The sequence below is a fragment of the Schistocerca nitens genome, chromosome 2 (assembly GCF_023898315.1).
Source record: "Schistocerca nitens isolate TAMUIC-IGC-003100 chromosome 2, iqSchNite1.1, whole genome shotgun sequence".
NCBI classification, from domain to species: Eukaryota; Metazoa; Arthropoda; class Insecta; order Orthoptera; family Acrididae; genus Schistocerca; species Schistocerca nitens.
In genome coordinates, this window is record NC_064615.1 from 1,271,150 (window position 1) to 1,283,438 (window position 12,289).

Sequence of the window (12,289 nt, forward strand, 5' to 3'; positions counted from 1 at the left end):
TCTGCCGACTGAATAATTTCAACATGCTTAACGGTTCACCCGATAATTTTAAAGTGACATTTTAATAAATGGTTCAAATGGCTCTGAGCATAATGGGACTCACCATCTGAGGTCATCAGTACCCTAGAACTTAAACCTAACTAATTTAAGGACATCACACACATCCATGCCCGAGGCAGGATTCGATCCTGCGACCGTAGCAGTCGCGCGATACCGGACTGAAGCGCCTAGAACCGCTCGGCCAAATGTGACATTAATTTTTTCTACTGTTCCTTGACTTATGCAGGTTCTCTGACGCTGTTACTGTGCATGTATGAACGTTGTTACTTGCTGGGCTTGTCTTAACTTTTTTAAGAAAAAATTTGACATTTTTTCACAGAAGAATTCGCTTATAAGTCGTTTACTGCCATAAAGTTTTAATATTTTTACTGCTTGAAACGCTCACTTTAATCTGCACACAACTAATAGGTTGGACACTTCACTGGTCTTAATGCACACGTCATCAGAGATTGTGACAACGAATAACTTTATGAATGAAGATCTTGTAGCTCGTTTCTCGTTGTACAAGGATACATTACCATCCGGAGATCAGCAATGACTGTTAAAATAGATCAGTTTTGAAGAGATGGAACTGGTCGTGTGTAGCAAAAAAATTGTTGAATATAACGCTCGATGGCCATCAGGAAAACACATGAAACCACTTGTCACCTCACTTATAACGTGACGTGGACCACAGCTAGCCTAGCGTTCAAATGAGGGCCTTTCAATGATAGGTGAATACATTTTGTGATCTGATTCGGAATCCAGTGTTTTGTGCCATAGGATTCTATAGAGGCACGAATCCAAACGTAAATTCGACCTTTACACAATTAAGTTAAGAACAATATGGGTCTCAGACAGAACTATGTTTTCGAGATTTTGAGCACTGAGGTAAATGCTGCATTGATCAAAACTTACTTAAGATGTAAGTACAAACACTACTGCCACACACTGTTAGGGCAAGTGGAACAACCAGGAACTGCTGTACACTGTGTGGCTACAATACACTACTTAACTATGCTACAAAAAAACTGGATCTTAGTTCTTCCTTCTGAAGAATTATTTTCGGTGAGGCTGCCCTCACTCGCACAGCTTATGATTTAACTAAACATTACATGTGAAAATACGGCCTCTTAATTTGGCCAAAAGGAAAACGAGCAATGGCTAAATCAATGGGGATTTGGCACAGTTCATTCACTCGTAAAACATACGAATTTATTTTGCAGAGATTGAATTAGATTAAAGCCAATTAAGAATAGTTGAATAACAATTTACTTCAATCCTGCACAATACCAGTGATGGTAAAAAATGTCAATTATAATTCGCACACAATCACTGTTTGCAAGACCGTAGGATAAAGACTAATGATAAAAACTTCAGGCCAAATTTAAATAACCATAAAAACTACCAAAACTTCATGAGCAAAGTACACCAATTAAAAAACTTAATACAACTGAGCCGCCTACACAACAGACGAATGCCAAAAAATGCTTATTCCAAAATATAAAGTGACCAAAGAAGGAGAACAAAAGATTTTAAACCTCGTTAAACAGACATGGTGGCAAGGCTTACAAGGTTAAAATCCTAGTGGTTAGCTGCCAAAGCATTCGCAACAAAGTGCCAGAGTTCGAAGCGCCCCTGAAAAGCAGTGGAACTCACATAGTACAGAGAGGTACAGAGAACTGTTTGAAACCTGAAACTTATAGCGGTCAGAACTTTGGGGAAAATTTAAAATATGTATCGAAAGGATAGGTAAATAGGAAATGGAGGTAGCGTATTTGTAGCAGTGGACAAGAAACTCAGATCCACCAAGATAGAAACTGAAGAAGCATTTGAGATTGTTTGGGCAAAACTCATTACCAGGGATGGTTATAAAAACGTAACTGTATCTTTCTAAAAAGGTAACTGTATCATCTCCTGATGTAATCGAAAACATCAGTTCGCTTGTACGAGCTGCGCGGTGTAGCCGCGTGGTCTATGGGCGCCTTGCCATGGTTCCCACGGCTCCCCCCGTCGGAGATTCGTGTCCTCCCTCGAGCGCGCTCGTGTGTGTGTGTGTGTGTGTGTGTGTGTGTGTGTGTGTGTGTGTGTGTGTGTGTGTGTGTTTTGTCCTTAGCGTAAGTTAGATTGAGTAGTGTGTAAGCCTAGGGACCGATGACCTCAGCAGTTTGGTCCCATAGGAACTGACCACAAATTTCCAATTTTTATTTAGCTTGTACGTAAGTTTCTCAATAATACTTAGTCATCGGTGAAGGTTTTTCCATTGTGCAATCAATTTGAAAAATTACAGTTTTGTTAGTGGTGGGCGAGATAAGACATCCTTTGAAACATTACGAAATGCCGTCTCTGTAAACTGCCTAGAACAGATAGTTCGGAACCCCACTTATGGTGATGATGATGAAGTTTGGTTTTGTTGGGCACTCAACTGCATCATCAGCGCCCATACAAAGTCCCAATTTTTCACACAGCTCAATTTCTTTACTCAGTCCATTTTAGCCACTGTCACGAATGATGATGGTGATAATGATAAAATGATGAGAACAACACAGACACCCAGTCCGCAGGGAGAGAAAATCCCCAACCTGGCTGGGAATCGAACCCGGAACCCCGTGATCCAGAGGCACCAACGCTAGCCACTAGACCACAAGCTGTCGACCCCACTCATGGTGCAGATATGTTGGATCTAATGACAGCAAACAGACGTGACTTCTTTGAGGATGTCCAGAAGGAAGCTGGTATCAGTGATCATGACGCGGTTGGGGCAGCAATGATTAACAAAGTATGAAGAGAAACTAAAACCAGTAGAAAGATACAGATGTTCCGTAAACCAGATAAAAAAATCAGTAGTGTCATATTTCGAACTAGAAACTTTCAGCACAGTGCAGAAGCATGTACGGGAACTATGGGACAAGTGTAAAGGAATAGTTGCGTGACTGGCCAGATGTGTACCCAGTAGAACTGTTCATAACAGGAGCGAATCTCCATGGTAAACTTCTGAAGAAACAGAGACTACTGCGTAACAGATATGAAACAAAGCATAGGGCTGTAGGTGGAAAGGTGCTGAATGAACCCCGATTGGCTGTCAAGAGGGCAGTGCGTGAAGCTGTCAATGACTGTGCTAGCAGAGTAGCCGTACTGTCAGATGGTCTCTCACAAAACCCACAGAAAGTCTGGTCGCACGTAAAGGCTGCTAGCGGCACCACGGTTGGTATCTAGTCACAAGCGCCTGAGAGAGGAAGTGAAATTGAGGGTAGGAAAGCAAACGCAGAAATGTTTCAATCTGTTCTTAACTTTCTTTTACAAAGGAAAACCCACGAGAACTGCCCCATTTTAATCGTCGCACCACTGAAAGAATGACTGAGATCGTTGGCTGCCAACTATGTTGGCTGCCTACTGTTGGTCACTCAAGGAAGATGTTCTCCAAGCAAAGTACAGTCAAACACCTACATCAGAAACGTTGTGGACAGGTAGAATGTAAGCCAGCTGAGGCTACATATTTAGCCACGGATGTTATTAATGTGATTATTCACATATTGTGGGTAATGGGAAAGTTATGTAAAAAAGATTTGAGATCAGCACAAAAACTCAGAAAGACTCTTCCATTATACTTCTTTTAACATTAAAAAACTTAAATTTTGTTGACCAGTGTTATCAACGAAGTGAGCAACGAAGAGAAACCTCACATACTTCAGTTATGTCTCCAGTATTGTTGCCTTCCTTCGATATTAATAGCCTTAAGATGACCCATTTGAAGTTTACGTATTTTTTGTTAGGCTTATATCGATAAGACTCGGAATTGTTAATGGCACGAAACCACTTATTTCCTATTATTGTGTATTCCTGTCACATAGTTCAAAAAATGTTCAAATGTGTGTGAAATCTTATGGGACTTAACTGCTAAGGTCATCAGCCCCTAAGCTTTCACACTACTTTTCTTAAATATTTCTAAGGACAAACACACACACCCATACCCGAGGGAGGACTGGAACCTCCGCCGGGACCAACCGCACAGTCTACGACTGCAGCGACTGAGACCGCTCGGCTAATCCCGCGCGGCCCCGTCACTTGGTCTTGGCACCATCTACACCGTGATAACTAAATCGTATTTGGAGGTTTCCGATAAAACGCGATTATATCCATGTACCCAGTGTCAGATTATTGCAGAAACATTTTCCTGGAAATTCTGGTACGTCCCAATTGTTCTTCGTCCTGTTTACCTAATAGTGATAGTAGCTTAGTAGTTTCTGCTGGGACCATTTTGGAGACAAACAAAAGGTTGCTCAGAAGAATAACACAGAGTCTTCTCTCTTTTTAGGAAAGGAATGGCACGACATGCGGACCACGTTGAGCCCAGCATTCACTACGACGAAGATAAAGAACATGTTCGTGCTGATGAAGGAGACTGGACAGCAGATGGTCAATTATTTATCTGAGAGGACTGCGGAACACAAGGGTGAGTAATTACATCATAAGGATGGTTTCTTAATCAGATATATTCTGACTAGCGCAAGTAGGAGAAACATACACTAAAGATAATTTCAAATGGCACCTAATGGTATTACCATAGATTAATTGCAGTGAATCCACAGTGCGCATATGTCGTCCCATAACATGCAAGATGTCCTCGGTAGAACTGAGGACTGGTAATCTGAATGCCAACACAAGCACCTTCATGTCCATAGATTCTTCTTCGAATCACTCTGATTATCCGCAAGCAATGTGTGAATCATGAAATTCTTCTAGATAAGCTTAAGTATTGTGGCATGAGTGGGATAGAGCACAAATGATTCAGTTCATACTTGACTGGAAGAATGCAGAAGGTTGAAATTAACAGTACAGGTAGTCTGCAAGGAGGTATCAAGAACGGTGTGCCACAGGGCTCACTCTTGGGTTCCTTATTGTTTTTTATATACACTCCTGGAAATGGAAAAAAGAACACATTGACACCGGTGTGTCAGACCCACCATACTTGCTCCGGACACTGCGAGAGGGCTGTACAAGCAATGATCACACGCTCGGCACAGCGGACACACCAGGAACCGCGGTGTTGGCCGTCGAATGGCGCTAGCTGCGCAGCATTTGTGCACCACCGCCGTCAGTGTCAGCCAGTTTGCCGTGGCATACGGAGCTCCATCGCAGTCTTTAACACTGGTAGCATGCCGCGACAGCGTGGACGTGAACCGTATGTCCAGTTGACGGACTTTGAGCGAGGGCGTATAGTGGGCATGCGGGAGGCCGGGTGAACGTACCGCCGAATTGCTCAACACGTGGGGCGTGAGGTCTCCACAGTACATCGATGTTGTCGCCAGTGGTCGGCGGAAGGTGCACGTGCCCGTCGACCTGGGACCGGACCGCAGCGACGCACGGATGCACGCCAAGACCGTAGGATCCTACGCAGTGCCGTAGGGGACCGCACCGCCACTTCCCAGCAAATTAGGGACACTGTTGCTCCTGGGGTATCGGCGAAGACCATTCGCAACCGTCTCCATGAAGCTGGGCTACGGTCCCGCACACCGTTAGGCCGTCTTCCGCTCACGCCCCAACATCGTGCAGCCCGCCTCCAGTGGTGTCGCGACAGGCGTGAATGGAGGGACGAATGGAGACGTGTCGTCTTCAGCGATGAGAGTCGCTTCTGCCTTGGTGCCAATGATGGTCGTATGCGTGTTTGGCGCCGTGCAGGTGAGCGCCACAATCAGGACTGCATACGACCGAGGCACACAGGGCCAACACCCGGCATCATGGTGTGGGGAGCGATCTCCTACACTGGCCGTACACCACTGGTGATCGTCGAGGGGACACTGAATAGTGCACGGTACATCCAAACCGTCATCGAACCCATCGTTCTACCATTCCCAGACCGGCAAGGGAACTTGCTGTTCCAACAGGACAATTCACGTCCACATGTATCCCGTGCCACCCAACGTGCTCTAGAAGGTGTAAGTCAACTACCCTGGCCAGCAAGATCTCCGGATCTGTCCCCCATTGAGCATGTTTGAGACTGGATGAAGCGTCGTCTCACGCGGTCTGCACGTCCAGCACGAACGCTGGTCCAACTGAGGCGCCAGGTGGAAATGGCATGGCAAGCCGTTCCACAGGACTACATCCAGCATCTCTACGATCGTCTCCACGGGAGAATAGCAGCCTGCATTGCTGCGAAAGGTGGATATACACTGTACTAGTGCCGACATTGTGCATGCTCTGTTGCCTGTGTCTATGTGCCTGTGGTTCTGTCAGTGTGATCATGTGATGTATCTGACCCGAGGAATGTGTCAATAAAGTTTCCCCTTCCTGGGACAATGAATTCACGGTGTTCTTATTTCAATTTCCAGGAGTGTATATTAACGACTTGCCACTCTATATTCATCAAGATATAAAGTTAGTTCTTTTTATTGATCATAAAAGTATAGTAATCACACCGAAGAAACAAGAATCAGCTGAAGAAATTGCAAATAATGTATTTCAGAAAATTATTAAGTGGTTCTCCGCAAATGGACTCTCAATAAATTTTGAGAAAACACAGTGTATACAGTTCTGTACAGTAAATGGGAATTAGTGAAGTTCGCTGGCAGGAGGAACAAGACTTCTGGTCGGGTGAATACAGGTTTATAAATACAAAATCAAATAGGGGTAATGCAGGAATAGGTTTAATAATGAATAAAAAAAATAGGTGAACGGGTAAGCTACTACAAACAGCATTGTGAACGCATTATTGTGGCCAAGGTAGACACAAAGCCCACGCCTACTACAATAGTACAAGTTTGTATGCGAACTAGCTCTGCAGATGAAGAAATTGATGAAATGTATGACGAGATAAAAGAAATTATTCACGTAGTGAAGGGAGATGAAAATTTAATAGCCATTGGTGACTGGAATTCGAGAGTAGGAAAAGGGAGAGAAGGAAACATAGTAGGTGAATATGGATTGGGGGGAAGAAATGAAAGAGGAAGCCGCCTGGTAGAATTTTGCGCAGAGCATAACTTAATCATAGCTAACAATTGGTTTAAGTATCATGAAAATAGGCTGTATACATGAAAGAACCCTGGAGATACTAAAGATATCAGATAGATTATATAATGGTAAGACAGAGATTTAGGAACCAGGTCTTAAATTGTAAGACGTTTCAAGGGGCAGATGTGGATTCTGACCACAATCTATTGGTTATGAACTGTAGGTTAAAACTGAAGAAACTGCAAAAAGGTGGGAATTTAAGTAGATGGGACCTGGATAAACTGAAAGAACCAGAGGTTGCTCAGAGTTTCAGGGAGAGCATAATGGAACAATTGACAGGAATGGGGGAAGGAAATACAGTAGAAGAAGAATGGGTGGCTTTGAGGGATGAAATAGTGAAAGCAGAGGATCAAATAGGTACAAAGACGAGGGATAGTAGAAACCCTTGGGTAAAAGAAGAAATACTGAATTTAATTGATGAAAGGAGAAAACATAAAAATGCAGTAAATGAAGCAGGGAAAAGGAATACAAATGTCTCAAAAATGGGATCGACAGGAAGTGCAAAATGGCTAAGCAGGGATGGCTAAAGGACAAATGTAAGTATGTAGAGGCTTATCTCACTAGGGGTAAGATAGATACTGCCTACAGGAAAATTAAAGGGACTTTTGGAGAAAAGAAAATGCTTCAAATGGCTCTGAGAACTATGAGACTTAACATCTATGGTCATCAGTCCCCTAGAACTTAGAACTACTTAAACCTAACTAACCTAAGGACATCACACAACACCCAGTCATCACGAGGCATGGAGAAAAGAGAACCAGTTGCATGAATATCAAGAGCTTGGTGGAAACCCAGTTGTAAGCAAAGAAGGGACAGCAGAAAGGTGGAAGGAGTATATAGAGGGCAATATTACGGAAATGGAAGAGGATGTAGATGAAGATGAAATGGGAGATATGATACTGCGTGAAGAGTTTGACAGAGCACTGAAAGAACTGAGTTGAAACAAGGCCCCCAGAATAGACAACATTCCATTAGAACTACTGACAGCCTTGGGAGAGCCAGTCCTAACAAAACTATACCATCTGGTGAACAAGATGCATGAGACAGGCGAAATACCCTCAGGCGTCAAGAAGAATATAATAATTCCAATCCCAAAGAAAGCGGGTGTTGACGGATGAGAAAATTACCGAGCTATCAGTTTAATAAGTCACAGCTGCAAAATACTAACGCGAATTCTTTACAGACGAATGGAAAAACTGATAGAAGCCGACCTCGGGGAAGATCAGTTTGGATTCCGAAGAAATGTTGGAACACGTGAGGCAATGCTGACCCTACGACTTATCTTAGAAAATAGATTAAGGAAAGGCAAATCTACGTTTCTAGCATTTGTAGACTTGGAGAAAGCTTTTGACAATGTTGATTGGAATACTCTCTTTCAAATTCTGAAGGTGGCAGGGATAAAATACAGGGAGCGAAAGGCTATTTACAATTTGTACAGAAACCAGATGGCAGTTATAAAAGACGAGGGGTATGAAAGGGAAGCAGTGGTCGGGAAGGGAGTGAGACAGGGTTGTAGCCTATCCCCGATGTTATTCAACCTGTATATTGAGCAAATAGTAAAGGAAACTAAAGAAAAATTCTTAGTAGGTATTAAAATTCATGGAGAAGAAATAAAAACTTTGAGGTTCGCCGATGACATTGTAATTCTGTCAGAGACAGCAAAGGACTTGGTAGAGCAGCTGAACGGAATGGACAATGTCTTGAAAGGAGGATATAAGATGAACATCAAAACGAGGATAATGAAATGTAGTCGAATTAAGTTGGGTGATGCTGAGGGAATTACATTAGGAAATGAGACACTTAAAGTAGTAAAGGAGTTTTTCTGTTTGTTGTTGTGGTCTTCAGTCCTGAGACTGGTTTGATGCAGCTCTCCATGCTACTCTATCCTGTGCAAGCTTCTTCATCTCCCAGTACCTACTGCAACCTACATCCTTCTGAATCTGCTTAGTGTATTCATCTCTACGTCTCCCTCTACGATTTTTACCCTCCACGCTGCTCTGCAATGCAAAATTTGTGATCCCTTGATGCCTCAAAACATGTCCTACCAACCGATCCCTTCTTCTAGTCAAGTTGTGCCACAAACTTCACTTCTCCCCAATCCTATTCAATACCACCTCATTAGTTAAGTGATCTACCCACCTTATCTTCAGCATTCTTCTGTAGCACCACATTTCGAAAGCTTCTATTCTCTTTTTGTCTAAACTAGTTATCGTCCATGTTTCTCTTCCATACGTGGCTACACTCCATACAAATACTTTCAGAAACGACTTCCTGACACTTAAATCTATACTCGATGTTAACAAATTTCTCTTCTTCAGAAACGATTTCCTTGCCATTGCCAGTCTACATTTTATATCCTCTCTACTTCGACCATTATCAGTTATTTTACTCCCTAAATAGCAAAACTCCTTTACTACTTTAAGTGTCTCATTTCCTAATCTAATTCCCTCAGCATCACCCGATTTAATTTGACTACATTGCATTATCATCGTTTTGCTTTTGTTGATGTTCATCTTATATCCTCCATTCAAGACACTGTCCATTCCGTTCAACTGCTCTTCCAAGTCCTTTGGTGTCTCTGACAGAATTACAATGTCATCGACGAACCTCAAAGTTTTTACTTCTTCTCCATGAATTTTAATACCTACTCCGAATTTTTCTTTTGTTTCCTTTACTGCTTGCTCAATATACAGATTGAATAACATCGGGTTACCATCTGAGCTCTTGATATTCATACAAGTGGTTCTCTTCTCTCCAAAGGTCTCTTTAATTTTCCTGTAGGCAGTATCTATCTTACCCCTAGTGAGACAAGCCTCTACATCCTTACATTTGTCCTCTAGCCAACCCTGCTTAGCCATTTTGCACTTCCTGTCGATCACATTTTTGAGACGTTTGTATTCCTTTTTGCCTGCTTCACTTACTGCATTTTTATATTTTCTCCTTTCATCAATTAAATTCAATATTTCTTCTGTTACCCAAGGATTTCTATTAGCCCTCGTCTTTTTACCTACTTGATCCTCTGCTGCCTTCACTACTTCATCCCTCAGAGCTACCCATTCTTCTTCTACTGTATTTCTTTCCCCCATTCCTGTCAATTGTTCCCTTATGCTCTCCCTGAAACTCTCTACAACCTCTGGTACTTTCAGTTTATCCAGTTCGCATCTCCTTAAATTCCCACCTTTTTGCAGTTTCTTCAGTTCAATCTGCAGTTCATAACCAATAGATTGTGGTCAGAATCCACATCTGCCCCAGGAAATGTCTTACAATTTAAAACCTGGTTCTTGAATGTCTTACCATTATATAAGCTATCTGATACCTTTTAGTATCTCCAGGATTCTTCCAGGTATACAACCTTCTTTTATGATTCTTGAACCAAGTGTTAGCTATGATTAAGTTATGCTCTGTGCAAAATTCTACAAGGCGGCTTCCTCTTTCATTCCTTCCCGCCAATCCATATTCACCTACTATGTTTCCTTCTCTCCCTTTTCCTACTGACGAATTCCAGTCACCCATAACTATTAAATTTTCGTCTCCCTTCACTACCTGAATAATTTATTTTATCTCGTCATACATTTCATCTATTTCTTCATCATCTGCAGAGCTAGTTGGCATATAAACTTGTACTACTGTAGTAGGCATGGGCTTTGTGTCTATCTTGGCCACAATAATGCGTTCACTATGCTGTTTGTAGTAGCTAACCCGCACTCCTATTTTTTTATTCATTATTAAACCTACTCCTGCACTACCCCTATTTGATTTTGTATTTATAACCCTGTAATCACCTGACCAAAAGTCTTGTTCCTCCTGCCACCGAACTTCACTAATTCCCACTACATCTAACTTTAACCTATCCATTTCCCTTTTTAACTTTTCTAACCTACCTGCCCGATTAAGGGATCTGACATTCCACGCTCCGATCCGTAGAACGTCAGTTTTCTTTCTCCTATTTAGGGAGCAAAATAACTGTTGATGGTCGAAATAGAGAGGATATAAAATGTAGACTGGCAATGGCAAGGAAAGCGTTTCTGAAGAAGAAAAATTTGTTAACATCGAGTATAGATTTAAGTGTCAGGAAGTCGTTTCTCAAAGTATTTGTATGGAGTGTAGCCATGTATGGAAGTGAAACGTGGACGATAAATAGTTTAGACAAGAAGAGAATAAAAGCTTTCGAAATGTGGTGCTACAGAAGAATGCTGAAGATTAGATGGGTACATCACGTAACTAATGAGGAGGTATTGAATAGAATTGGGGAGAAGAGAAGCTTGTGGCTCAACTTGACTAGAAGAAGCGATCGGTTGGTAGGACATGTTCTGAGGCATCAAGGGATCACCAGTTTTGTATTGGATGGCAGCGAGGAGGGTAAAAATTGTAGAGGGAGACCAAGAGATGAATACACTAAGCAGATTCAGAAGGATGTAGGCTGCACTAGGTACTGGGAGATGAAGAAGCTTGCACAGGATAGAGTAGCATGGAGAGCTGCATCAAACCAGTCTCAGGACCGAAGACCACAACAACAAATGGCATAACACCATTGATAAATATAGACTATGAACGGAAGTCTGTTGCTAAGGTAGACTACTCAAAATTCCTGGGTGTGAGCACCGATGAGAAATTGAATCGGAAGAAACACATCGATGATCTGTTGAAACGGTTAGGTTCAGCTACTTATGCTATTAGGGTTATTGCAAAGTTTGTTGATAAACATATCAGTAAATTAGTCTAATATGCCTATTTTCATTCACTGCTTTCATATGGCATCATATTTCGGAGCAATTCGTCATTAAGAGAGAAAGTATTCATTGCACAAAAGCATGTAATCAGAATAATAGCTGGAGCCCACCCAAGATCACCTTGCAGACATTTATCTAAGGAACTCGGGATATCCACAGTAGCTTCGCAATACATATATTCACTTATGAAATTTGTCATTAATAACCCATCCCAATTCAAAAACAACAGCGAAGTGCGTAGCTACAATATTATAAGACAGGATGATATTCGTTATTCTGGATTAAATCTCACTTTGGCGCAGAAATGGGTGAATTATGCTGCCACAAAAATCTTCGGTCATTTGCAAAATAGTATTAAAAGTCTGACAGATAGCCAACCAACATTTAAAAGCAAATTAAAAGAATTTCTGAATTACAACTTCTTCTACTCAATAGATCAATTCTTAGATATAAAGTAGTAAAAAATAATTTAATTAATTAATTATTTTGTCTAAAGAAAACTTACGTAAAAG

The 12,289-nt window shown here is 41.8% G+C and overlaps 1 protein-coding gene across 1 annotated transcript in view; it reads left to right on the top strand.

The window, feature by feature from the left end:
* Positions 1-12,289, top strand: part of LOC126237538 (uncharacterized) — a 219,592-nt gene that overhangs the window by 93,117 nt on the left and 114,186 nt on the right. Inside the window, exon 3 of the mRNA XM_049947724.1 lies at positions 4,355-4,492. Within this exon, the coding sequence (XP_049803681.1) occupies positions 4,355-4,492 (138 nt within the window). The remainder of the gene's footprint in view (positions 1-4,354; positions 4,493-12,289) is intronic.